Source organism: Colobus angolensis, unplaced genomic scaffold (genome assembly GCF_000951035.1).
Source record: "Colobus angolensis palliatus isolate OR3802 unplaced genomic scaffold, Cang.pa_1.0 Scaffold164, whole genome shotgun sequence".
Lineage (NCBI taxonomy): Eukaryota > Metazoa > Chordata > Mammalia > Primates > Cercopithecidae > Colobus > Colobus angolensis.
In genome coordinates this window covers 948,178-976,141 of record NW_012114755.1, presented here as the reverse complement: position 1 = coordinate 976,141, position 27,964 = coordinate 948,178, and the positions used below count along the sequence as shown (strand labels likewise).

Here is a 27,964-nt window from a genome sequence, read left to right as displayed (position 1 = left end):
TGTGCATGAACATTAGTATGCTCAGGGGAGTGCAGTCAGCCAGAGGCTGCCTCCAGGACCAGTTTACCTGGTTCTCTCACCCCTTGGTGGGTCGTCCTTTATTTGTAGTAAAGCCTGTCATATTATAGTAACTGGAACATAGTCTCATATAATTGCCAAGGTGGGGTTCACACTCAATTTAGAATATAAGCTCTGGGACTTTGCTTGATTCACCACAGCTAGAACCACGAGGCTTCCTCCGGGCTCGCTGGGTCTCTCCGAAATGTAGGAGATGGGCCTATGAAGGTTCTGACTCCAATAACAGGCATGGGGGTCTCATTTCAGGATTGTGGAGGAGGAAGAGAAGTTTAAGAAGCAATGGGAAGAAGACTGGGGCTCAAAGGAACAGCTACTCTTGCCTAAAACCATCACTGCTGAGGTGCACCCAGTACCCCTTCGCAAGCCAAAGTGTAAGTTTCATGAGCCGGGGTAGAGGCTAAGGGGACTAGACAGAAATGCTGGCCCTCCCTCCCCTCACCACCACCCCCAGGTAAATAGCCCTTGGTGCTCTGGGCTGTGGTTCCTTCATGGAGGGGCAGCTGTGGGTCAGAGACCATCTGCCCCAGCATCAAGGTAGGAGGGATCTGTCTGCTCCGCTTGTTCACGGGCCAGCTCCACATACCCAGCTCCCAGGCCCCACACAACACTGATGCGGGCAGGCTGTCAGGCTGCTGAAGAGGGAGTAAGGGCCATGGCAAAAGTGGACTAGCTCATGAGATTACCGTCCTAGTGTTTTGGGTGTCGGGTCCTCCTCCTACTTTGTTCTGAACAGGGCCTGGGGTGAAGCCAGCAGCAAAAAAGAGAGGAAGGAGCTCACATCAGAGAAGGGCTCTGGTGGTCCAAGGCTGATTCATAACTGTGGGAGAAGCTTACTAAGTGTCTCCAGCCCCTATATCCCTGTACGTGGACCACCGTCACGCCACTCCAAGGATGGAGGCAGGAACAGGACTAGGAAGCTTCTCCCAGACACCCAGCTGTGGGCTGTGGCCATGCTATTCTGGAGCCTCAGCTCATATTCTCCTTACTATCTCCTCTCTTCATCTGTCCCACATCCTCACCTCCAGTTTCAGTCCAGGCCTGTACCACCTGCTCCCTGACCACCTTCTCAACCCCGGTTTCCAGATGCCTCTTTAAGAGGCAGCCTACAGTGCCAGAGGAAAACGGAGGTTATGACAACCACAAGTCCAGGATTGCTGGTTGGGTCCTTACTCCTGCCTTCCAGCTGTTTTGACTTATAGTTGACACAGGTCTTACTCCAGCTGATTGCGCTCAGCTGACCTAGGAACCTCCAGCTAGGGGCGAATCTGGACTCAAGAGCCCAGGTTCCCCATCTCTGCTGTGGGGCAGTCATTTGGCATGCTGTGATGGGGTCTCAACAGCTCTGTCCCCAACTTTGGGTCACATCTGAGACCTATGGGAATGTCAACCTGCCAACACAGGCCATTTGCACCAAGGAAGAGGTGCAGGGTATCTGGATGGTTCCATTTCACCCCTCTCTGGTGCAGGCAAGCAGCTCCCAACACATTTCTTCCTGGCAGCAGGGCAGTATCATCTCCTGGTCCTCTCCAAAGGACAAAGCACACTCTCATCGGCCTCCCCCATGACATTCAGTATCAGTTGAGGATGTGGCCAGAGCTAAGCTCCCAATGAATGATCCCTGTTTCAGACGGGCAGCTAATTTGCTCTTATGAGTGAAACAGGAGCTTCAGGAGAGAAATCGATTTTAATTGCTTCTCATGGAAGTAATCCTAGTCAATTTGGTACCTTCCAAGAAATTGGGCCTCAGCTTCACAGCAAACACACCCTCTCAGGAACAATAGAAAATAAAAACCCTTTCACTAGCTAGTTATTTATTTAGTGCTTTTTAACCAAATCAAGCTCCTTGAATAAAAAGATGAAGAATTTTGCATTTGCTCAAGGTAAATGTAATCTTAGGCAGCTCCACAAAGCACAGGATGGATGACCCCCACCTGCCTGCTGAGCTGGGACAGCTGCTGCCTCTATCTGTCTCCGTATGCACCAGCAATTTAATTCTCATTTGGACCTAAGGCAGGAAATGCAGTGAGGTCCCTGAGCCAGCTCACCTCCTGCCTCACTCCCTATTCCCCAGGGGCTAGCATGGTCTAGCAGGCCTGGGCCCCAGCCAGCTCCTACCCAACCACCCTTCAACTCAGGGACCCAGTTTGCAATGGGTTATACCTGACTCAGGCTTCTATGCCTGCAAGGGGTGGGCCCTGCTTTTTTTTTTTTTTTCTTTTCTTTTTTCTTGAGACGGAGTTTCGCTCTTGTTGCCCAGGCTGGAGTACAATGGTGTGATCTCAGCTCACCGCAACCTCTGCCTCCCAGGTTCAAGCAATTCTCCTGCCTCAGCCTCCCAAGTAGCTGGGACTACAGGCATGCGCCACCATGCCCGGCTAATTTTGTATTTTTAGTAGAGAGGGGGTTTCACCATGTTGGTCAGGCTGGTCTTGAACTCCCGACCTCAAGTGATCTGCCCATCTCCACCTCCCAAAGTGCTGTAATTACAGGCAAGAGCCACCGCGCCTGACCCCGGGCCCTGCATTTTTTTAAAATAAAAGAGCATGGGGCATCTCTTACCTAGAAAATGAAGTCACTCGTCCTAATGATGTGCCTGGGACTGACTGCCCCCCAACCTGCCCCAGGGAGCTTTTAAAATTGCTGCAGCCCACCTACCCATGGCTAATCCAGCAGACCCCCAACATTTTGCCAAGCCCTGAAAGCCAGGACACCACCATGGAGGCTCCTAACAGACCTTCCCTTAGCTTAGGCAGTAGGTGGTTGCATGGGAGTTGAGGGGGCAGCCTTGACTAAGGATCCAGTAGCTGAGGGATTCTTGAAAGAGGGAGATGTTTAAGAGATCTCCAACCTTCTCTCTCTATCCAAGGCCCCATCAACTATCTCCCTCACTTCCACCACAAGAGACCCCATGATTTGGAAGTTGAGGTTATTTTCCTAACAAACTGTTAAATAATCATTTGTGTTCCATTGTTTTATTAAGTAGCCCTTGTTAGTAAGGGAGCATCAGGGTTCCACTGTTGGGTAAATGTAATTTGAGCCAAAAGCCAAAGAACTTAACAGACTTTGCATAGGCCAATGGGCAAGTTCTGTTAAGCTTATAAAATATTAAAAAGCAGTTCACAAGCAAACTGGTACACTACCTTCCAGAGTCCTAGGGAGGCCAGAGTCCAAGCTGGAAACACTGGAATGGAGGGTGTGCTCTTCTCTCCACATTATGTCAAAATTCAGGTCTTCCTAACTGCAGGTGCCCCTTTTACCTTTTGGGATGTCCCCACCTCCTCAGGACCTTCAGCCTCCATCTGCTGCCCACACTGTTCAGACATCCCCTGGGGACCCAGAACTCCAAGGCAAGGGTGATAAGCAGAAGGCAGGAGGGTCTTTCTCCCTTTGCAGCCCCTTGCCCTCAAATGTGTGTGATTCTCAGATATTCCCATCCCCCTCACTGCACTTCCCAGCCTTCAGCCCAACATCCTACAAAATGGTTCTCACGCTGCCCTCAGATCTGAGTTTCCTGTTGTTAGCCCTTTGTACAGACAGGTAAACTAAAGCTGCCAAGGTTGAAAGCACTGTATGCACCAGCTCAGAGCAAAAAACCTTTGCTCTGTGCTCCTGACCTCTGTCCCCTGCCCCTGACCTCACAGCTCCCCTGGAGGAAGCTGATCACAGCTCTCCACACTCCTGAGAAGCTTCTCCAGCCTCTTGGTCTCCCAAGTCCCTTTTGGTTCACCAGCTTCCTCCTCTTTTCCCCGGTAGATCAGGGAGTGGAGCCTGAGCTCGAGCCCACAGATGACCCGGATGGAGGCACGGAGGAGCAGGGAGAGCAGGTTCGCGCCCCCGCTTTGCTCCCTGGCCTGGCTGCTCTGCTTGCCCTGCTCGCCTCCTCCTGACCACAGTGCAAACACCCAGCTTCAGGGGGCCGGCATGTATAGGGGCCACTAGAGTCTGTAAAGCTCTTCCAAGCCCTGGCTTGGCCGAAGCACTGTACACAAAGCGTAGAGGACAGGACTCAACCCCGAGGGTGGTAGATCAGCTGTCGCACACCGGTACCACTGAAACGCTGGCTCGAATATTTAGATATTGCCAAATTCCCCCTCTGCTGCTCTGGCCCCTCCCCCAGGACCCCCTAGACCACTCCCAAATCCAGCAACTAAGGAGGTAGTGTCTGGTCCAGCAGGGGGTTTTCAGCACCCTGTTCCGGCATTCAGGCTGGTCCGGGGTGGGTAATTCAGCCATCGTTCTTGGCCCCAGGGAGCTTCAGATTGGGGTTATTACTTTGTGGAGCTGTGGCCTAGGGGAGGAAGGGGGCTGGTGCACTGGTTATCTGGCCTGGATGAGGATATGTTTTCTGGGGGCATATCTCCTGCCCACTCCTGCTGGAGCTGTCCTTCCCAGAGCTGTCCCAGCCACTGCCTTCTCTTTCAATGTTGAAAGTGCAGGACTTGGCCTGCACTATGAGACAAGCCAGTTTTGTTGTGTCGAACAACAGTTCTAGGCAGACACCCAGGCTCCCTTTTGTCTTGAGCCATTTCTTGTATGGAGGGAGCAGACATGGGTTAGAAAAGGCCTTGTTGTCTTTCAAAAAGGCTTTGTATGTGAAGACTGTGATTTGGAAAAGCTCATCCTTCCACGAGGGGTTTTCTCTTTGATGTTCTGGGCCTGACTTCTGAAGCCAGTGTCCTGGGGAGAGGCATTTGAGAGTGACCCAGGGCCTGGGAACTGGGGCTTTTCTCAGGTGGTCTTAGGCCTGTTCTGCAACCAACGCAAGGCCAGGTAAGCAGAGTTAGACAAAGGGTGAAGTTTTGCTGTCGGATCGGCCAATGCTGTTCATCTCACAAAGCCATGCATTCCTTGGGAACCCAGCTCCCATCTGCTGCCCATGGATGCTCTGGCTGAGCTGAATGAACTGTGTCTCATCATTTTGTTATCTGTGTTCTTATAGCTTTTGGGTGGTTTTATCGTTACGATGGCAAATTCCCAACTATCCGGAAGGTAGGACAGGGTTGGGTGCTGTGCTGGTGTGCTGCTGAGTTTGCTGTGGGTTTTGGCTTTCCCCAAACATTCCTTGTCCTATCAACACTAAATGGTGTGACTTGGCCTGTTCACTTGAAAGGCTAACCCCATCTGCATCTCTGTGTCAGGCTGACATCAAATGGCAGGGTGCCATTGCAAAGGCAACATTGGGAGAAGGATCCATGGTGTGAGACCTACCCAAGTACCATCTGGCACTGTGTGCATCAGCGCCGGCCCTGATGGGCACAGGAAAGGGGCAGGAAGCTTCTCCTTGTTTCTCTGTCAAGTAGAACTAGAGACTAAGGCCAGAAGCTTGGGGACAGACAGAGCGAATTATCAGGGTGGCTGTACCTAGTGCATGTTATGAGACCAGCTGTGCCAGATGCAGCCTGGCTGACGAGGTGGAGATTTGCTGCCTCAGGTCCGGACAGAGACCCACTCCAAGCACAGCCTTCTCCTAGGAATATCTCTGCATGTGCCCAGGATAATGCATTTTTCCAATCTCTAGGACCTTTAATTTTCTCTCTAAATCTTATTACAATATCTCCAGGCCTTGTAAAACTCTCTTGTCCTTGTCTTTCTAAATCACATTGACATTTGATTGTGAAAACATTGCTGTTAATATCTGTAATTGGACATTCGAGATGACTTGGTATTTGGAAGTCAGGCAACAGCATAAATCTGGGTGAGCTAAATTGGATGTTATCACTTGACCAGCGCTTTCTGGCAAGATGTCGGTCTCCCAGAAACCAGAGCACTGGCAGCTGAGTGACCTTGAGGATATATAACTTCTCCCTGCCTGTAAAATGGGAATATTAACTGTGCCAGGAAAATCTACCCCCTTCCTCCAGCACATTGCTATTAAAATAACAAACAGTAATATTTTTCCTGACAGAGGTAAATGCCTGTATCTAGGAAAATAGATCATGATTTGTACAGCACTGAATAAACTTGGAACAGAGTTCCTCAGGGAATTCCTTCCCACATTGTCCTGGTCTCAGAAAGGCCTTGGTCTCATAAGACTATCTGTTTCACTTGACAGGCTGATTTTGGTGGCTTAGGATGCCTCATTGGGTTAGATTTCTAATTCTTCTCTATATACTGCCTCTACTGGAACTCAGCTAGAGAGGACAAAACACACACTCACACACACACACACACACATAGAATTTTACTCGAAAAAAATAATAAAGGAGACAGATATGTCAAATCTTTTTCAGACACTAATAACATGTAAACGTAAAAGAACTAGAATCTTCTCCATATACCACCTCCCATCAGAAATCATGTCCTTGAAAGTGCTGTCGATAAAGAATTAGGGCTGCCTTTCCCCTATTCCTTAATCTACTTATTCCAGAAACCGCTGGCATTTTGGTTTTCATTTTCACTTCCAAAAAAAGAGAAAAATTGCTTCTGAGTAAAATCAATAGCACAATCGCCCTATCTGCCTCCCCTCTCAGTCTGGACCAAAAGGAATGTTGTAACTGATGGGCCATGGATGTAACTGACAGGCCATGGATGTAACTGACAGCTGAAAGGACAACAGAACCATGCCCCTCGTCCTGGCTCTGAAAACCCATCATCATTTTTTCTAGAGCCGTGAGAGACTCTTTGTCTCCCAGCAGCTGGAACGCCAAGTCCCCAGGAAATGCAAGTGGGCATCCATGGCCATGATCATCTGTGCATAAATTCCCCTTATTAAAAAATAGAAAGATTCAGCTCATGCCTGTAATCCTAGCACTATGGGAGGCTGAAACAGGCGAATCACCTGAGGTTGAGAGTTCAAGACCAGCCTGGCCAACAGGGTGAAACCCTGTCTCTGTTAAAAATTCAAAAATTAGCCGGGTGTGGTGGCACATGCCTGTAATCCCAGCTACTCAGGAGGCTGAGGCAGGAGAATCACTTGAACCCTGGAGGTGGAGGCTGCAGTGAGCCAAGATTGCACCACTGCACTCCAGCCTGGGTGACAGAGCAGGACCGTATTTCAAGAAAATAATAATAATAATAATATAAAGATTCAATGTCTTCTATTTCCAGTTTGGCAGTAAATCCCTCTGGGGCTCAAGTTTCCCAGGCCTTTGGCCCCACAGAATTTATGCCGGGGCCTGAAGGATTCATGATTCTGACTAAGCCCTTTCATCAGAATTGCTTAAGTCACTCATACAGACCAGCCCTACTTGCAGGAGCCCATCGTCTGGCAGGGAAGGCAGATTCACACACAGCTAAGTAACCTGTGTGGGGCTAGTCTGAGATCAGTGGGAAATGCCACTGGGCAACCTGCCCTCTGCATCTGTACAGATGTGAATTTCTTGGGCATGAGACAGAAACTGACTACTACCCCGCCCAGAAGCCCTGACTCTATAATCTTAGCACTGGTAGTTTTTTTTTTTTTAAAGCAACAGAATGGCCATTCTCCTCATGGTGGTCCTGGAGGAGGCCAGGCTCTTACTCTAGCAAGCTACCATTAGGCAGTGTTTCTGGCTTCTCTTGGGAAATTGCTGTCTGAATCTCTACTATGATGGCAGGGATTCATCTATCAACTGAGTCTAGTGAACAAGGTAGACAAGGAACCAAACAGCACTCTGAAGCAGTGAGAACCATTTTCTCGAGAGGCTCATACACTGCTCTGGAGGGGGGTCCCAGAGGTGACCATTTCCAGAACACATTAGCAGTGCACAGAGGTGTGTGTCTTTAGAAGAGGAGCTAGGAAGAGTCCTCAGAGGTCCATAATGGCCCACCAAGTCCCTCCAGCTGTGGACGAATGTTGTGTGTCCATTGCTAGGGAGCTCAGTTTCTCATTCCTGGCCTTGGAGGCTACGATGATTCAGGAAATTCAAGAGCAGATCCCCAGAAGGCTCGTTGGGGGCGTGAGTGAGCTCAGTGAACAGGGGGTTTCCTCTTTGCCCCAGAAATTGCCCAGGGTGTGGGCTGTCTCTGCTGCCCCTCTCCTGAGTGTTCACTGTGTCCTCCACGCTGTGCATGATGGGGGCTGACCCTCCCTCCTACCGTGTTTCCCTTGTCCCCAGCTCATCAGGGCACCATAGAAAAACTGGGGCCTCAAATCCTGGCACCATCACTTACAAGATGTCTGACATTGAACAAGGGACTTTACCTCTCTGAGCCTCAGCTCCTTCACCAAAGAATGAGGATAAACCTATATAGGAGATCATTGGTGTAAATCCCTTGGCACAGAGGCAGTTCATAAATGATCATTCTCTTCCTGCCTTAGCCCCTGGCTTCCCTGCAACCCCATGAGAGAAGCAGCCAGGAATGCAGGCTCGGTGGGTCTAATTTCTACAGGAAAAATAAGGAGTCTATTTGCCTTTCATGTCCCTCCCTAAATCCTCTAGAACCCTGGTGGTGGCCGGGCGCGGTGGCTCAAGCCTGTAATCCCAGCACTTTGGGAGGCCGAGACGGGCAGATCACGAGGTCAGGAGATCGAGACCATCCTGGCTAACATGGTGAAACCCTGTCTCTACTAAAAATACAAAAAACTAGCCGGGCGACGTGGCGGGCACCTGTAATCCCAGCTACTCGGGAGGCTGAGGCAGGAGAATGGCGTGAACCCGGGAGGCGGAGCTTGCAGTGAGCTGAGATCCAGCCACTGCACTCCAGCCTGGGCGGCAAAGCGAAACTCCGTCTCAAAAAAAAAAAAAAAAAAAAAACCCTGGTGGTGAGTATAAAGCAGTTAAGCCATTCCCTCCATCCCCTGCCTCCCAGTCCTGCAGTTTTCAGCTAGCCCTCAGTAGAGGGGCCCAGTTCAGAGGAAACTGTGGGTCTAGACTCTCCAGTGTGAAATAGTTCAGAGTTTAAGCATGTGGGTAAAATCTGATGTCCCTGGCTCTGAGCCTCCAGGTCTGAGTGTGACTCCTACCACCTCTAGCTTAGGACAGGACCTCTACAGATGAGGCTTGCCAGCCCTCCCAGATTTTCTCTGGAATGTCCCAGGATGCATCTGTGAATCTGAACATGAGATGATGCAGAAAGCATGTGCTAGATACAGGAAAATCAACACAATGCCCTTTATTTATATAGCACTTATTTATTTTTATTTTATATTTTTATTTATACAAAACTTTTACAAAGTTCTTTCATAGATGCTATTTCATTGGCACTGGGTGGCAAGCTTGTGGGGGAGGTATTTTTACCATTTTGGAGATGAAGCAAATCAGGCCCAGAGAGGTTAAGGAACTTAGCCAAGGCTACACAGCTAGTTAGTGAACTAATAAGCCAGTCTTTCTGGCTGGTAAAGAGAATGTGTCTTCCACTCTGCAGTAGGTAACAGTGGCCTTCCTGTCCTAAACCTGAGGTCTGATGTCCAGTGTGGTGAGACAGAGCTGGGGGAGGGGCTCACCATGGGATGGTTGTGTTATCTGAGGACTGGATGCCCTGTGTGCCGTGCTGTCGACACTATTTGTAATACTTGTCATATAAACAATGCCACATCTACTCAGAAAGGAAAAGATAAGAAGAAAGCCAAGTATGACAGCCTGCAGGACTTGAGAAAGAATAAGAAAGAACTGGAGTTTGAGCAAAAGCTTTACAAAGAGAAAGAGGAAATGCTGGAGAAGGAAAAGCAGCTAAAGATCAACCGGCTGGCCCAGGAGGTACGTGTCCTGCCTGCAGGCCAGGCAAGCATCCCTAGGACACAATGTGGTCGTTTCCCACATGCTCCTAGAGGACCAGCTGGAGTTGTTCTCCCCAAATGGCGTACAAGGGTGGAGCAAGCCCTTCCCTGCTCCCCAGCCTGAAGAGAGAGATCATGCCATCTGCTCAGGGCCATCTGAGGTTAGCTCCTGGCTTAGGAATTGAAACTAGCCTCCTTGCTCGGGGGGGTGTGAGTCTGAGGCTAGCCTTTCTGACCAGATGGTAGGTCTCAGGTTAGCCCTTGATACACCTGGCTTAGAGGCTTGAGTCTGTCCTCTTCACTTTACCCCACCAGAGTCTAAGGCTAGGCCTCTCCATCTTAGGTATGCCTCTGAGGCTACTCAGAGCATGGTCTGAGGCTAACCCTTCTGCCTTGCTTATAGCTTTGAACTTATGTTTCCACTGACCTGTCTACAAGTCTGAATCATTCTGGCCTCCCTTCCCAGGTTATTGTAAGACAAGACCCTCCCACCCAACTTAGCTTGGCTCTGAGAATATGGGTCTGAGACTAACCCCTTTATGCAGGTGGTAGGTCTGAGGCTATCTCCCAATTAATCAGGCTATGAGTTTAAGGCTGCTCCCATCAACATAGGGTGTGTCTGAGGCTCGACCTCATCATCCTGGGAATATATCTGAGGCTGTTCCCCTGCAGACATGTCCAAAGCAACCTTCCACCATGAATAATTCCTGTGCTAGGTGAGATGGGTAACCTTAACTCCCCAGCTGTAGGAGGTATCATTGTTTCTGCTTCTCTTTAACGCATCCATGAATCAGAATGCCAATTTGATTCAATTATAAAACCAGAGAAGTCCTGGAAAATGTGAAATGCATTAGGTCTGACATTATGAACAAAATAGCTACAAAATTAAAAATAAGATTGTGCTCCTGAGAGCAAGGCAGAGTGGAGCAGGAAAAAAAGAGTCAAGTTAAACTCTTGGAATGTGCGGGGGGAGGCTAAAAAACACCATTCTTGGAAAATCATAAGAGCCTCAGGGTTCATGGGGATCTGGGATCCAGCTAATCCCTCACAATACATAAGCCCCATTTCTGATTTTGCCTACAAGTTCTGCTTAGTGAACTTGACACCACGCCACTCTCTTCTCCCTCGTTGCCACCTCCTTGAGGGCCAGTTGGAACAAGCCCAGGTCTCCTTCTAGATAGCTGATGCACCTCACAGTACTCTGGAGTTTTTAAAGGAGTGCTTTCATGCTATTCCTGTCCACATGTTATTCAAATGTGCCCTTTGTCCTCTCCTTTCTGCGCCGATCCTGGGTCCCAGGTGTCTGAGACAGAGCGGGAAGACCTTGAAGAATCGGAAAAGATTCAATATTGGGTGGAGAGGCTCTGTCAAACGCGCCTCGAGCAGATTTCCTCTGCTGATAATGAGATTTCAGAGGTAACAGAGCCCTTCTTTCCACACAGACCCTCCTGCTGCCTTCAGAATGATCCACTGTGGGGACAGTGGGAGGTGAGATGGCAACTAGCAAACGTCACTAGCCTCACAGGTGCCCATCCACTGTCCAGGCCCACCCCTACCAGCCCACTCCCCTCTTGGGGAGGAGAGATACGTCTGTATTTCTGGGTATACCCCCAGAGTGACACTAAGTCCCAGCTCATCTGAGATAGTCCCAGTCAGGCCTGTTGTCCTGGCATCATGACTAAGAGTCCCCCTGACACTCTCAAGGGCATTCCAGTTTAGAGGATGAACTATGTGAACACCTTACCATCCACAGATGGCATAACTTGGGGCTCTCCTGCATTTGGGTACTGTCTACCAGCAGCCTAGTATGGGCTCAGCTGGGCATCCAGGTGGCAGAGGACTGGTACCCCATTGTTCTGGTTTAAGGGTAATGGGTCTCCAGTAGCAAGAGAAACAGAGTAGAAGAGCATAGTGCTCGACGTATCGGGAAGTGGAGCGCTAATCAGAGTCACAGTTACAGAACTTCCTTGCAATCCCCCCAGATGACCACAGGGCCCCCACCTCCTCTGCCTTCTGTGTCTCCCCTGGCCCCACCCTTGAGACGCTTCGCAGGCGGACTGCACCTGCACACCACTGACTTGGACGACATCCCTTTGGACATGTTCTACTATCCCCCCAAGACTCCCTCTGCCTTGCCTGTGATGCCCCACCCTCCACCCTCCAACCCACCCCACAAGGTCCCGGCGCCCCCTGTCCTTCCCTCATCTGGCCATGTGAGTGCCTCGTCCTCCCCATGGGTGCAGCGCACTCCACCCCCTATTCCCATCCCTCCTCCTCCATCCATTCCCACCCAAGACCTCACTCCCACCCGCCCACTGCCCTCGGCACTGGAAGAAGCACTGGGCAACCACCCCTTCCGCACTGGGAACACAGGCAATCCAGTGGAGGACTGGGAGGCAAAGAACCACAGTGGGAAGCCCACCAACTCCCCTGTCCCTGAACGGAGCTTCCCACCCACCCCAAAGGTACTCTCCCTGTTCTGTATGCTATGTTTGGAAGTAGGAAGAGTGGGGAGAACGCTGTTTCCCATGTCCTCCACTGCTCCTGAGAGTGGAGACAGAAAGAAACATCATCTCACCCCATTTTCCAGGAATGTCCCCTCCGTGTGCATGTGTGGACATCCTGCATGTATATGGTTCCCACTGATTTTGAAGTGCTATATTGTGTGATGAATGGCCTGGGACCTTTGGGGTAAGCAACAGTGTGTCCATTTGATAGTCATTGCTCTCTCTTAGCTCTTCTTTGCTAGTGTAGGCTGGTAACTTTCAATGCAGGACTTGGAAGGCTATGTTAATGAGTAGCCAGCACTCTGTCACATCCAGTCATTTCCTGATAGTATCCCAGAAAGCCTTGAATATGGGAAATGACTCCTGATCTAGCAGGAGAAAAGGAGGGGAGGAGGAAGCAGGGCACAGGTAATGCTGTACCATCAAATGCAGTGTTAGGACACGCCAGTGCTGTTTTCTACGGTACTGGCCAACTGCACTGGCTTGAAGTGTAACACCCAGAAATTTCTGGCCAATTTCCCGCTATAGAAAAAGTGAAGAGAGAGTTCCTAGAAATAATTTACTATTAAAAGAATAGGAATGTTTTTCTTGGATGTTAGGAAGATGAACCGTGTCTTTCTGAAAAAGGCATATTTCTTATTAATTATTTGTAATCCAAAGACTATTTTGAAACATGCAATCTCTGAGGAAGACACGGAGCTTGGATCCCATGAAGGGAAAAACAAAATATTATTCCGCTCCCGTAGCCATGAGGCCAGGCTTGAGTCAGTGCAAAAACATCTCATGTCAGCTGACGGTAGCAGGGGTTGCTGAGGGAGGGCATAGTCAATAGCACCTGACCAGTGGTTTTTATTAACTGTCCCTGCATGAATTTGAGTTCCTGCATGGAGAGCAGGACAAGCATCTCAGAGCACTCAGGAGAGCTTACAAAGAAGGTGGGAGTGAAGACAGTGCCAGATGCTAGCAAGGCTGCGGCTTCCAGGGGGAGACTCTCAGAGGGACCCTTTCAGGACCTCTGGTTGGGATTGTGAGCCCTGCAGCTTCGATAGGAAGAAATCTGCCTGTTCTGGAGACATCTTCCCCCAGAGCCCAGCCACGAGCTGGTTTCTAGGGCTGAGTTAGCCTTGCACATTTTTCTCTGTAAGTGGCCTCCATCAAGATGAGCAGTAGCTTTTCCTCAACAAATTTGATTCCACATTGATTAAGTACCTGCCTGGGGCCTCTCTCTGTGAGGGGAAGAGGGGAGCAGTGCTAAAGAGGATATGGAGGAGATTGACATGCCTGTGCTTTCCAGGACTTTGCCATCTGAAGGATGAGCTGCTGCCCAGGCAAGCTTCTGCTATAAAATATGCATAAGCCATGCGCTATGGGAGGGATTCGTTCTAACTGAAGGTTGAAGACACCTCTGTGGAGTAGAGCGCTTACGAGCTGAGCCTTGAGGGGTGGCAACATGTGGAGGATGGGAGCAAGGGCATTGTAAGTGCAGGGAACATAAATATGGCAAGTTGGAGTAGCAGGGAGTCGGACTGCCTGGGTTTGAATCCTGGCTCTACCACTTACTAGCTATCTAGCTCGCTAGTCAAAGTTCAAAGATGACTTTGAACCCATGCTACTTCATCTATCTGAGCCTGGGCATCCCTGTCCAAAAATAGGAATGTTAATGGCAGCTACCTATTCGAATCAAATAAGTTAATATATGAACACATTCTAAGTTAAGAATGGCAAGAGAGGCAGGCACATCGTGCATGTTCAGTAGACATTAACTATGGTTATTGATAGTCCAGAGTACAAGAAAATTTGGGTGAAGCTACAAACCTGGGATCTTAGCAATCTCAGTCTCAGCAAAACTTTGAGTCAGGGTCAAGATTCAAGACAGAGTCCAGATTTCTCAGATTCTTCAAGGCATCACGAAGTTCCCACTGTTAGTTCCTGATCAGAGCCCAGGGAAGGCAAAAAGCCCCCCAACATAAGGAGCCTCTGAAGAACTGGACCATAAATGTCGTAAGCGACATCAAAGCCAGGGTTGTCCCAGCCTCAAAGTCTAGGGGATTGTTGTTTGGTTGGTTTCATCTGGCCCACCTCTCACCCTTGTACCACCCACCCTCTTCCTCCCTGCATGCCCCTGGCAAGGTGTCATCAGTACTGCAGCAGGAAGTGTGAGTGACCACACGCCCACACAGTCGGCCCAGCCACCAGCAGGCCCCAAGTCATGGAAACAAATGCCTGTGTTGGCTTGACACTTGTGCCTGCCACAGCAGCACCTGCCATAGGGGAGTTTTCAGGGCCAGATCTATACACAGGCACTGTCCCATGTGCTCACCATATTATTTAGTCATTCATTTATTCATTCAACACATGCTTATTGAGCACCCACTATATGCCAAGACACTATTCAGGGCACTGGGAGCCCCTGCTAGATAGACAGCTGCAGTCTCCCTTCTCAAGACAGTCTGGTGGGGAACAAAGAAAAGTAGGCACCTGCCACACCATCAGGGTGGAGATGGAGGAAGCACAGGTGCTATAATAAGGAAGAGGGGTGGAGGAGAGGAAAGCTCAAGGGAGGCTTCCAGAAGGCAGTGATGCCCAATCTAAGACCTGGGAGGTAAAGCGGAAGAAGGAAAAAGCACTTGTAAAGGCCTCAAGGCAAGAAAGCCTGGCATTTTTTTTGAGGTTAAAGCTAGGCAGTGTGAGGAGGGTGGCGAGGAGTGAGAGATGAGGCTGAAAAGGAAGATAGAGAAGCTCATGAAAGGCCTTGGGGGTCAGGCCAATGAGCTCAGTAGTCGATGGGGACTCTTGGGAGGGCTTGGAGCAGGGTTGTGAACTGATTTGATACATATTGCCCAAGGAGATCAAGTGGGTTAGAGCCAAGCAGACAGGTTGCATCAGCTCCCCGGATGCCACTCTTCCTAGTCCTTACCCCATGGCCTCTAGAGACTATGTGCCTACCCACTAGGAACAGCAGATGCTTCACACTGTGGTCCAGGGACTGGAGCTGTGGCCAAAGAAACAGCCCTTAAAGACAAGGGACACTGGATAGCACCCATGACCACTGAGAGAGGGGTCTGAAAGTGTGTCTCCTGGGTGACGCTGGCTGCAGGCAACCCCCAGCCAGGCTCTAGCTCAAGCATCTGATTTCTTAGAGCCACTCAGTCGTTTCTGTGGTCTCAGCCCACACTGTGGCCAATGGACTTCTCATCTCTCTGTGAAGATCACACGCCCAGGACCTCCAGCAGGTTGAATGAACCAGGCTGGCTTCGCATGTGCATGGGTGTAGATTTGCATGTGTGTAGAAGTAGCATGGCTGGCCTTGGCCACCCCACCATGACCTCACCTGGGTCCCTGTTAAACTAACTCCTGTAGACATTTTGCCCAAGCCCACAGCCTCCACGAGGCCCTGGCGTGTCCACCATCTCCAAACCTGTCATGGTCCACCAGGAGCCCAATTTCATCTACAGGCCAGCTGTGAAATCTGAAGTTCTGGTAAGCCCCTTGGGTCCCCTCCAGGTTGTCTCTAGAGGAGCAGACCAGGGCTACCTCCCCTGGGCTCTGCTGTCTCCGGAGTGGAGGGCAAGTGAGGTGGGACAAAAATGCAGATCACAGATGCCATCTCTTAACCTTCTTATTGGCCAAGAGATGAGGCCACATGGGTGTAAGTGGATGTTGACATGACCAATGGAATTTCTGTTTCCCACTTGATTGAAGTCTGGAGCTCTGTCCGAAAGTAATAATATTCGCTAAGACCTGTGAAGAGCCTACTATGTGCCAGGCTCTGCATGGCCTCAATTAATTCTCACAGCAGAACTGTGAGATGGTTCCTGTGGTCATCCTGTTTAACACACAAGGAAAGGGAGGTTTAGAGAGGTTACCAGAGGGGCACCAGGTGCCCCAGGCAGAGCCTGGACTTAATACTTACCCTCATGCCTTTCATGCTCCAAAGCCCACACTCTTACCCTTGTTGCCATCTTGCCAAAACCTACAGAGATTCCAGGTGCCCTGGCCCCTGCCCTAAGGCCTGTTGTGGCCTGGCAAGAAACACCCTCAGATGGAGAACTGGCCAGAGCAGGTTCACTCCCCTTCTCCAACTTACTTCGTACTTCTCACTGGGACTGGGAGTCTGAGGTGTGATCCTGGGGAAGTGGGAAATGTCCACCAGCCTCAGTTACTGACAGCTAAGGGAGCTGGGATTCGTGTGCACCTCCCAGAGGTGCCGACCACTGGCTGGCCTCCCATGCACAGTGAGAAGATAGTCATGTCAAAATTTTAACTTCCCTTTCAAGGAAACTCTATCCAAATGTCAAGGCAGGACAGCTGAGATATTTATTTTGGGCCTTAGCTGTCCTGTCAGCTCCCTAGAGAGCTAAGTTTTTGCTCCTGGGACAGCCTGTGGATGCATCCATGTCATGGTCTCTGGCTAACGTCAAGTGGTGGTGTCTGCTTGACGACAACTGGGTAGCATCTTTGGGCATTGAGCAGGCCCTTAACATAAGCCAGACTGTCTGCTCGGGGAGGACACTGGCAGGGCAGCCCCAGGCTGGCAGGCCCGAGGCCTGGCACCAGGGGGCAGACAAGACCTTTTGGTAACATCCAGTGTGGAACTTTTTTTTTTCTCCTCTGGCAGCCACAGGAGATGTTGAAGAGGATGGTGGTTTATCAGACAGCATTCAGACAAGTAAACTGATACCCACTGTGTGTCTGGGGGTCTCCCCACCACCCCCATCCCTCCCACTCTGTGCCACTTCTTTGTCTCTGGGAGTACCTGGTCAGGTCCACAGCGTCCCCATCTGCCACCAAGCGTCAGGCCAGAGCTGTGTCCTCCATTTCCTGTGCAGGGGTTGGGGAGGATTTCATATCAGATGGGGATCCAGGGCTTGTTAGACCCCATGCATGAGCTGAGAAAGCAGCAGGATCCCTGGGCACTCACCTCTTCTGCTGCTCTTTGTCCAGAGAGGAGCAGGGCAGAAGGAACCCTCAGAGGCCCACAGAGGCTAAGATGGGCCCTCGCTGCAGCCCTAGGAGAGAGGGAAGGGGCTGCTTAGGTGTCTCCCTGTACCTTCCCCTCTTCTCCTCCGGACAGATCACAGCTTCACCAACCCTGCCTCACACTGAACCAGCGTCAGGGAAGAGGTGGTAGCTGAGATTCTCCCTGTGCCTAGGGTACTCCTGTGCACAGGGGCATGGAAGTCCTTGCTGGTCCTCTGAGTGGCATTAGGCAGGCAGCCACCTACCCCCCTGCCTCCTGGGGTACCTCCACAGAGCCAACCATTGGATTGGCTGTTTCATCACCAATGAAAGAAACCCCAGGACAGAGGGAGATCTTGCAGCCAGCCCGGCTTCTCCAGCCTCCTCACTGATAACCCACCATCAGACCACAGGCTGATTTGACTACAGGCAGGGAGCAGAGGGACGGTATCAACTGTGCAGTGAGACACAGGTGTCAGCAAAAGAAGCTGCTCCCAGCCCAGGGATTTGTCAGTTTAATCTTTCCAGCAACCCTGGGTGGTAAGTGCTATTATCATACCCATTTTCTCTATGAGAAACTGAAGCAGAGAGATTTGAAAATGTGCCCATAATGACACAGCTAATGTCAATCCCTGGATTTGAATCCAGGAGGTTGGTCTCTGCAGCCTGTGCTCTTAAACACTGCACCATCCTGCCTTAAAGCACTGTCGTCACAAAAGAGGCCTTCCAGGACCTGGCAGTTTAGGGCACAAACAGCCCTCCCAGGGAGAGAGGCAGGGAAGTGCGGAGTCTAGGCTCCAGAGTTGGAGTCAAACCCTTGCTCCCCTGCCCACTGACTGGGTGACCTTGCGCATGAATATCACCTCTCTGGGCCTCAGTTTCTTCCTCTGTTGAATGCGGGGCTGGGCTGCCTCTTTAAGGGCTGACCAGCTGCTGTGACTTATGAGTCTCTGATCTAAATTCACACAAAACACAAGTACCTGCCATCTGGCCCATCCCTGAGAGCTTGTTCTCAGGATCATGGAGCAAGGAGGCCAGAGCCAGCAGTGCTCAGCCTTCCAGGAGAAACAGCCAGAGCAAGTAGGGCCCTCAAAGTCACAGAGCATCGACTGCACACCCTGCCCAGTGATCCCTCTTGCCCGTGCATTCACTGTGCCCCCTCCTCTGTCTGCTGCCCACACACTGACCTGGATGTAGCCTCCAAGCTGAGCTGAGCTCATGGCCTCCGGGGGTTGAGCCTGGGTGATTAAGGCAAGTGAGGAGGGATGCCAGACAGATGCTTAGGGATCTGTCTGCTGATATTTGGTGCTCGTCTTGTGCCCGGAACTTAGTTGGTGCATTCTGAGGATAGAGGAGTCTGTGGCCTCCCCACCATGCAGATCATGGGCCCCAGGGGACACTTGGTGTGGTCTAGGGACCTGCATGCTGCGGGTGCCTCCACTCAGACAGCGAGGCCTGCCACGGGGCTCTCCTCCGCTCCCACCTTCCATGGGAACCAGCCGTGGCTCTGCTGCCCTTGTGCTTAGCATCCTGGCCCCTCAGCCTGGGGGTGCCCCTGGCTCCCATTCACTGCATATGACTCCCAAGGAAGGCCACCTAGTTCAGGCACTACCTCGCTATGTGTTCAGGTGCCACCTCACTGTCTTCTTTCTACAGCCTGGAGCCATTGTCCCCACAGCATCCCCCATCAAGCCAGGTCCCCTGAGCTGTGTGTCCTCCCTTCTCCCCTAGCTAAAGGGCCAACCTGCGCTCCCCAGAATCTGGGGAGGCCTCTTGCCCTCTAGGTGAGCATTACATGAGAACACTGCCAAGCCCCAGGCAAGCACAGCTTCTTGACACCACCTGCTTTCCTCTTGGTGTCCGTGGCCTCCCTCCACCATCTTGTGGCTGATTTCCAGGAACAGCCTTCTCTTAAGCTGGATGGTCCCCTCCTGTGGGGTCAGAGCACTGGGTGGAGACACCCTGGGCTTCATCCCCCAGGGTCTGGGCCTGCTCCAGTGGAGACTTGAAAGAAATGAGGTGGGGCCTAAAGGACTTGAGGCTGGGCTGAGACTTTCAGCAAGGCAGACGCTGCCTCTCCAGACCATCTAGACGTCACTGGTGCCCCTGCAGCCCCTGACACTTGTGCCACTGAAGCAGGGCAGGGACGAGATCCTCTAAAGTCTTCCTCAGCCTCCAGCTTGTCCCTGCACAGGAATGTCCTGGCTGCTGGGGCTGCCAGCCTCCTGTCTGCATCCCCCACCCTGGCCCAGCCTTCCCCTGCCCTGCCCCTCACTTCTGACCCTTGGATTCTGACCATTCACCCTCCTCCTCCTTGGCCCTGACCCTCAAGGGCCTCTGCTCTGTTGCCCTAAGGCCCTCCTTTTGCTTCCAGGATTTTCGGAAATATGAGGAAGGCTTCGACCCCTACTCCGTGGTAAGAGATGACTCTTCTCTCCCAGGGGAGAAACCCTAGGAACAGGGCAGGGTGGGGTTAGAGTGTTTGATAGTGGTACATTCCGGGCCTTGGGCTCCTGGGATGAGGTGGGGCCCAGAGGAGCCCAATGATGCCCCAGCTGCTCTTCCCACAAAGGTTCCTTCCAAAGGGCATTCCAGTGTGAACTGTATGGTGCACATACACGTGTGTGTGTCCACTGTCCCCATGGGGCCTAGAACCCCCAGTTGAAGACCAGTAGGGGTGGGGCTGGGCACGGTCCCCTTGCCCATGTGCTCTGTGGGGCCCCGTGTCCCATAGGTGCCTGGATTCCTCTTCCAGCCCTACCCCCAGCGCCATCCTTCAGGCCAGCTCAAAGCTTCCCACTGTCTTTTTCCCTGTAGTTCACCCCAGAGCAGATCATGGGGAAGGATGTCCGGCTCCTACGCATTAAGAAGGTACCTGGGCATGTGGAGGCCGGTGGGCCGCCATCCCTCTCTGCACCTGCCCCTCCTGCCTTGGTTCCCTGCTTCTACTCTCAAGGTCACTCCTGGGTGGCCTCTCAGGTCCCCACTGTCCTCCCCTCTCTTATGGAGATGCCCCTCTGTTGTAGGGCCACATACCCAGTCTCCACTTGGCACCGAGGCCACGTTTTCTCCTGATGGCTTCTCCCGCTCTTACTGTGGCTCTGTCAAGAGACTCCTTGGTGCCCAGGGGTCCACAGGCTGCTGTCTGCTTGGCTCCCTAAGGTCTGTTTTCCTCTAACCAGGAGGGATCCTTAGACCTGGCCCTGGAAGGCGGTGTGGACTCCCCCATTGGGAAGGTGGTTGTTTCTGCTGTGTACGAGGGGGGAGCTGCTGAACGGCACGGTGAGTGGGGACCAGCCACACCCAGGTGTGGGGATGATACTTTCCTCTTGGTATCCGCAGCCTCCCTCCACCATCTTGTGACTGATTTCCAGGAACAGCTTTCTGTTCCTGGAACAGAGATTAGACGGGGTCCTCCAGGAAAGCAAACAGGTGACCACTTGGAGTGGGCTGACGGTTGCTGGAGAGATGCCCTCCCACTCGGGTCCATCCATCCGGCTGCCTGTCCAATCCCTGGGGGTATGGGATGGTGCCGGGACCTGTGAGTACACAGCCAAGCCAGATGCCACCGTGCCCTCAGCAGTCCCCAGCCAGGGTGGGAGACGGGCTCAGAATTGCCACATACTGAAAGTCACAGCATGGTCTGCTAAGGGCTGATGGAAAACTCAGAGCGGAGGGAAGCTGTGGGGACTCTGAGCGGCCCCTAACCCACCAAGAGGAAGCGGGAGGCCAGGAGCGCTCCTCAGAAGGGCGAACTGTGAGCTGATCGTTAGTCAATGTCAGCCTCGCGAAGGAGAGAAAGGGCTTTTGAGGAAGAGGAGCAGTACGTGGAAACCCCCAAAACCTTACCTGTCCTTTCAGTGATGGTAAGAGCCAAACATTTGGCCAGAACTAGCCAGAAGCTATTTGTGCCAGAAAATATTCATCTGGCTCACAGTCCTGTGTCTGAGCGATTCATGGATATTAACTCACTTAATCTTCACAACAACCCTGAAAGCAGGTTCTGTTATTATTCTTATTTTACAGCTGAGGAAACTGAGGCTCAGAGAGGTTAAAGTCTTTGTTCAAGGACCCACAGCCAGGAGAAGGCAGAGGCAGGATTTAATTCAGGCAGTTTGGTCATTTTGCTTTACTGTCCAGCACAAGTGCCACCTCTGTCGGAGGTCTTCTGCAGCCTTGTCCCTTCCCAGAGGGCCAGAGGCCCCCATACCCTATGTCTTTCTTCTCATTTTGTTTTGTTCTTTATCCCTTATCTACAAAAACACCCTCTGCTGATGAGTGAAACCTTTGCACACCCCAGGCACAGTCTCTTGCTTCAAACCATCACCCCCTTCACCTGCCAGTGTCTGAAACCCCTCCATTGGTGATTTCTTCTTCCATGTCAAGGAAGCTCCTGAGTCCTTTGTGGCCCTTTGTGGAGATGTAGGTGCCCTTGGAGGAGGAGCCCCAGGCCTCTTACCTTCCCAGGCCAGAGTGGGGGATCCTATGAGCAGATCCCTTCCAGGCAGTCCTAGGCTAGAGGCAGGCTGTACCACAAGCTGTAGGAGGTAGAATGGAGGTGGTAAGAGGTAAGGGGCAGGAAACAGGAGAAAAGGCCCTTGGGGGCTGGCAACTAGGCCTCTGTGGGTTACTAAGGTGAGGTATGGGTATTGGGAGCCCTGAGTACAAGTCCAACTCTGCACTCATGCCCTCAGTGACTTCACACTCTAAGCTTTCATTTCAGTCATAGAAGGGGGTCCTGCCCAACTGGGCAGCTGCCCCAACCTATCAGTGCTCACCCAGGCCCCCCTTCTTCTTCTGTCTTCATTTCTTTGTCACCTGGTGACATTTCTGTGATACCTGCCTGCTGTGTCTAGCAGAGAGAGGAGACCAGGATGGATGGGTGACTCTCCTGGGTCCTTCCCACTTACAAAGCCCCAACCCAACCACTGCCTTGTTACCCCTGAGATTCTGTCTTGGATTTGTACAAAATGAAAAGGTGAAAGTCACCCATCCCCACTTGCCCTGCACAGAGGCAACTGCTTTCTATGGTTTGGTCCTGCACTGCTTTGAACATAACCAGCCACTGATGACTTTCCTAGGAGTACGTGTGTTTTAAGCCGCCATGGCCGCCATTGTCAGTATCATACACCACATTCCTATGGGCCTTCATGCCCACAAGTCTCCTGGGTGATCTATTTCAATGTGACCTCGAGAATGTTCTGTGGACATCAGGACTGGGGGAAATTCCTCCAAAATGGGCTCTGATGTCGAAGAGGTGTGGAAAACGACACAATCTGTCTACCTGTTGGAAAGCCACAGTGCATGTTAGCACATTAAAGACTGACAAATCCTGCAGTGGGTAGCTCTGTTCAGCTTATAACTCAGCTTTCCCCAAAAGTATTAGATCCCAGGCATCTCTTCCAGGAGCACCTTATTACAGCATTCATTTATTCAGCAAATATCCACTGAGGTCCTATTTTGTGTCGAGCGTTATGTTCAGTGCTGGGGATACTATGGTGAACCAGAAAGACAATCCCTGCCCACGTGGAGCTGACAGCATGGTGGGAGAGACCATCAGTAAACAAGTAAACAAGCAGATTAATGATTACAAATTGTGAAAAATGCCAAATAAGAAAAGACCGGGATGCTATGAGAGAATAGGCAAGATCTACATTCGACTGAGTGGGGGTCAGAGAAGCCCCTTCTGACATTTCCTCTCAGACCTAGAAGAAGAGAAAGCAAGGTGGGGAACAGCAACATGAAGTCTGAGGCAGGAGAGAGCAGTGGCAGCTCAGGGACCTGAAGAGGCCAGCATGACTGGGCAACGGGGAGGGCCGGCTGGCAGAATTGACTCAGGCCTCATACTGTGCTGGAAATGCAGGTCTGTCTCCCTCTGTAGTAACAGAGGCTCATCATCAATGATGTCCCGGTTCTCCTGAGCTGGAGTAAGGGGATGTGGATGGGATAGGGACGAAATGCCCTTTGACTAGCCACTAACCAGGTGGCTAGTTTCCCCTCATACTTTCTGAGTCCATATGACCTTTCAGAACCCAGGTTCAGGTCTCTTCTGCGGTCCGGCAATGACCCCTCTTTGCCAAGCCCTGGGCCAGGCATGCATCACATACAGCCCTGTTGGCCAATCAGCCTCATCTGCCTGCAGGTGGCATTGTGAAAGGGGACGAGATCATGGCAGTCAACGGCAAGACTGTGACAGACTACACCCTGGCGGAGGCTGAGGCTGCCCTGCAGAAGGCCTGGAATCAGGGTGGGGTAAGAATAAGTCCCTTCCCTCCTTTCCTCCCTCACCTGCCTGCCTCAAACCCTGGCCCCTGCAGCCAGGCCTCACAATCAGATGCCGCATCCCAGGGCAGGCATCTGGGGTCCAGGCAACACTTTGGTGACACCCACATACCCCATCCAGCCAGTGGTTTAATTCTGACAAGATGGGATTCAGAAAAATAAATGTCAATTCCTGACCTTGGAACATAGAAGCCAGTGGCTCAAACAGACTCCAGAAGCCAGGGCATGACAGGTCACCCAAGAAAAAGACTTAAGGTATTTTCTAAATGCACACTGAACAAGAATCAAGAGAATTCTGGGGGCTACCAGAAAGCATTAACAAAAGCAGAGAACCCAGGATGAAGGAGAGGCTGGTGGGAATCTGCTCTGCGATCATTAGACACCCACCTGGGTCAGGGCCACTGCATAAGGTTGCCCAGGCTGTGCACTGCACAGTCTGAGGGGGTGCCCTTTTACAGACTGTAGTGTGAATGGTGCCTGCTCACGTTGTGCAATGCGCAACCTGTGCAACTATATGCAGGCAGCTGAGCCTGAGGTATTAAGTTCAGTGCCGAGGAAGCTACCCAGATGGTAGCTTCCATGAAGCTACCACATGAAGGGATGTGGAGAAGAGAAGACTCACGGGTAACATGATGACTATCTTTGATTATCTGAAGGTCTGCATTAGGGCAGAGGGAGCAGAAGTGTTCTCTCTGATTCTTGAGGGAAGACCTAGATTGGATGGAGGGAAGTCCTGGAGGGGAGAGAAAGAGATTTCAGCTCAATATTAGGAACTAGTTCATGGTAGAGGGGCCCAGTGATATTTCTGATACTTTTCAGGGGATACATCCAAGCCAAGGAGGGAATGAGGGGCAAGTCAAGGATGGCAGTAAAAGGAATTCAGGTGTTAGGATCAAAAAGCTGGGCCAGAAGTCCCCCACTTGGTTGTGCATCAGAAAGTGCATCGGAATTACCTAGAGAGGTTGTTAAAAGTACTATTTCCCAGGACTCACCCCTGACTTCTAGGGGCCAAGTTTATAAGTCTATACTTTTAAGAAGTTCCCCCAAGTGATTCTGAGGTTGCTGCCTGTCCCCGGTCCATAGATCAACATTTGGGAGCTGAGTATCACTCGAGCGCTTTGCAGCCCTGGCCTCTATAGTCCCGAAGCCTCAGAGACTAGAAACGTCCTCAGACCGTGGCAGTCCACAGTGGGGCCCATGTGTGCCCATGGGTAGAAGGTGCAGGCTGGCTGATCCTGGACCATGGGGCCCAGAAATGGGGATGGAGTGCCGGAGCAGACACACCATCCAACTGAGTGTGCCCCAGAGTCACACGGCTTCTCCCCACAGGACTGGATCGACCTTGTGGTTGCTGTCTGCCCCCCAAAGGAGTATGATGATGAGCTGTAAGTGTGTGCAGCCACCTAGCCTGAAACCTCCTCTTCCTTCTCCAGAATCTCAGCCACCTTTCTCCAGCCCATCCCCAGCCTTCTCCCAGCCTGAAGGAATGGCCCAAGCACGCAGCTTCTCCTAGCCCGAGCTCCTAGAAAACTCCTGGACTAGAGCTAAGTCACTGTCCTTAAGCAGTGTCTGAGCTGCCTCCCAGGCAGTCTTGTCCAAATTCTTCTCTACTCTGGGGAACTGAGGCACGAGGTCTTAGACCAAGTAAGCAGTGATGTTGGGACAAAGACTCAGGATTGTTATTCCCCACTCAGAACTCTATCCCCTACCCCATTAGTAGATGGTTAGAAGGTGTCTGTGTTCATCCTTCACTCTCTGGAAGATCTTCCTGGTGTCTTAACTGCATTCACTCATACTGTGCCTCTAGGCAGCCAGGACCACAGGCTTTTGTCCCCACCTTGTGGGATCTCCAGGGAGCTTTGGCCTAGTCTGTCTCTCTGTGATTCCCTGTGTGTCTGTCTCTGTCCTGTGGATCTCTCTGTCTTCTCTTCTCCTCCCTGTCTTTCTGTCTTTCGCCCTCTCCTTCCTTTCTGTCAACCTCTTATCGGCCCCCCTCTTTCCCCTTCATCCCAGTCCCCTTTCTCTCTTACTGTCTCCTATTCTTTCTTCCTGTTCCTCTCCATCCCTGTCTCTGAGTCCCTGCTCCTCTGTCCTTGTCGTTCTGCATCCATTCTTATCTGTCTGCCTTTCTCTGTTTCTCTGCCTCTGTATGGTGTCTCAACTCCATCCTCACCTCATCCCATCACCTCCCCAGCCCTCACCCACTCACCACTCACCCACTCACTGACCACGCCCTGCCTCCCTGTCATGGCTGGGCCTCCTTGCTCCCCGTGGCCAGCAGAGTCTGAGCTCTACACATGTCTTGGAGAAACCAGGGTCCAGCAGCTCCTAATTCTGGAACCCAGAGGCTAGGCAGAACCCGAGGCAGGAGCCCAGTGAAAGGAGAGGCCCCAGAAGAGGCTCTGCCTGGGAGTAACCAAGCCTGTTTTGTGTTTCTTGCTCTGCTCTGTGTGTATAGTGCTTCTCTTCCCTCCTCCGCAGCAGAAAGCCCCCAGCCGGTCCGAAAGCTCCTTGAAGACCGTGCTGCCGTGCACAGACACGGGTTCCTCCTGCAGCTGGAGCCCACGGTGAATAGGCAGGCGGGCCAGAGGGCCCTGTCTGTCTCTGCTGTGTGCAGTGGCCATCTGCTGCCCACGCTGTCAGCAGGTTCTTTGGACTGGTGTCTGGAGGGTACACAAGGCGCCATCCCTGAAGTCCTGCCCAGGGTCTGCTGTTGGCCGCAGTGGAATTCCTCAGACTCAAAGCCCTCCCCTCGGGGAAGTGCTACAGAGCCCAGTCTGTAGTACTTGCTTGGGACCCAGGTATCCTGACTCATCAAGGCCCTGGGACCTGCTTTGGGTCCCAAGCAGCAACCAAATGAGCAGGATGAAGCCCTGGGCACCATTCTCTGTGGGACACAGACAATGCCTCGAACTAGGCATGTGGGGCTGAAGGAACCCACAGGAAGCCTGGCTGGAATTGCCCCCAAGAGATGTCCTCAACAGAATGTGAAAATTCCCCTTCCTGTGAATGCCAACCTGCTGGGAGCTCCTGCTCCACCCTGGCCCCTACACTTGGCCAGAACCAGGGCTATTAAGAGGTTTTGAAGGCTGGTCCAAAGAACCAGGGTTGGTGGATTAGAGTTGCTCATGTCCTGTTGTGCCCTGTCATGGCCTGAGCCGTGTTCAGAACAAACTGTCTTCTCTGCCTTTTCCCTTCCTTGGCTGTGGGCTCTATCTGTGGGATATACCGTGGAGCCCAGATGTGGGATGTGTTTCTCACCCTGTGATAGGGATGTGCCCGTGGACGGAGCTGGCAGGTGGCTGTGAAACTGGTGTTTGGTGTGGCCTGAAGCCACAGATGGCAGCATCTGGGGCAGACCCAAGCCTGGACTTGACTTTTCTGTTACAACTTTCCCAAAACATTAGGGCCTCATGCTCCCAAGACAGTTGGCCAGCTAGACCATGGCTTCTGTGGTGTCCCGCGTGGCCCTATGTTTTCTGTCACTTGCCTTTTGCAAGGGACTCTTACCCCTGTTCCTCCTAGTCTCCTCCTCCCCCCATCCCAGGTGTCCCTCCCGCTTTCTCCCTGGCCTCTTGTGTGCTGTGGCTGTGGCTGGTGTGTAGCCACTTGGGGCCTGCACCCAGAGGGGTCTCCAAAGGTTAGCAGAGCCTCATGCTGCCAGGGTGGGTGCTCCCCGTTGTGGGGCCTTGCTCTGCCTGGGCTGAGTGTGCACCCACAAGGCCTGCACCCACCTGGGCTGTTTCTACTTCCCTACAGGACCTTCTTCTGAAGTCCAAAAGGGGAAACCAAATTCACCCCTAGAAAACAGTGAGATCCAGCCCCACCTCCTGAACACAAAGCCTTGAGACCAGCCTTGAGAGAGGCCACACTGCACACACCAGACGGCATCCCTGGGACCTGAACCTAGCACCCAGGAATCTCAAACTCCTTTTGGCCCTGAACCAGAGCCAGATAAGGAACAGTTTGGGCCACTCTAATGAAGGCCAACATGGAGGAGAGGGAGCAGCCAGCCATTTGGGAGAAGATCTCAGGGATCCAGACTCTCATTCCTTTCCTCTGGCCCAGTGAATTCGGTCTCTCCCAGCCCTGAGGGACTCCTTCCTTGAACCCTAATAAGACCCCACTGGAGTCTCTCTCTCTCTCTCCATCCCTCTCCTCTGGCCTCTGCTCTAATTGCTGATAGGATTGTCACTGCATACCTTACTCTGAGTTCGTTAATAAAATAAATATTTCTTTTCCAGCTTGTAGGAGTGAGTATGGATTTGGGCAGCAGATTCAAGGCTGCAAATCAAAAAACCATAAGGTTTGTGGCCCCTATTCAAGGGTAATAGACAGATCCCAGTGCTGTGATCTGGGTCTGACATGAAGGATGTGATCAAATGGCCAGGGCTGGCTCGGAGCAGAGGGTTGAGAAAACAGGAGATGGGCTGGACTGGGCTTCAGTGTCTTCTCAGCAGAGATGGTAGGAGATGAAGTCTGTGTGGCAGGGATTTTGCTC

The 27,964-nt window shown here is 51.8% G+C and overlaps 1 protein-coding gene across 1 annotated transcript in view; it reads left to right on the top strand.

Moving 5' to 3' along the window:
- The window catches only part of USH1C (Usher syndrome 1C (autosomal recessive, severe)), a 50,681-nt gene extending 22,971 nt beyond the window's left edge, over positions 1 to 27,710 (top strand). Inside the window, exons 14-27 of the mRNA XM_011937438.1 lie at positions 325 to 449; positions 5,018 to 5,067; positions 9,543 to 9,695; positions 11,015 to 11,131; positions 11,698 to 12,180; positions 15,583 to 15,702; positions 16,841 to 16,891; positions 19,556 to 19,597; positions 19,999 to 20,052; positions 20,364 to 20,463; positions 23,324 to 23,433; positions 24,793 to 24,848; positions 25,922 to 26,030; positions 27,223 to 27,710. Of these exons, the coding sequence (XP_011792828.1) occupies positions 325 to 449; positions 5,018 to 5,067; positions 9,543 to 9,695; positions 11,015 to 11,131; positions 11,698 to 12,180; positions 15,583 to 15,702; positions 16,841 to 16,891; positions 19,556 to 19,597; positions 19,999 to 20,052; positions 20,364 to 20,463; positions 23,324 to 23,433; positions 24,793 to 24,848; positions 25,922 to 26,030; positions 27,223 to 27,267 (1,615 nt within the window). The 3' untranslated portion in view covers positions 27,268 to 27,710. The remainder of the gene's footprint in view (positions 1 to 324; positions 450 to 5,017; positions 5,068 to 9,542; positions 9,696 to 11,014; positions 11,132 to 11,697; positions 12,181 to 15,582; positions 15,703 to 16,840; positions 16,892 to 19,555; positions 19,598 to 19,998; positions 20,053 to 20,363; positions 20,464 to 23,323; positions 23,434 to 24,792; positions 24,849 to 25,921; positions 26,031 to 27,222) is intronic.
- The last annotated feature ends 254 nt before the right edge of the window (positions 27,711 to 27,964 follow it).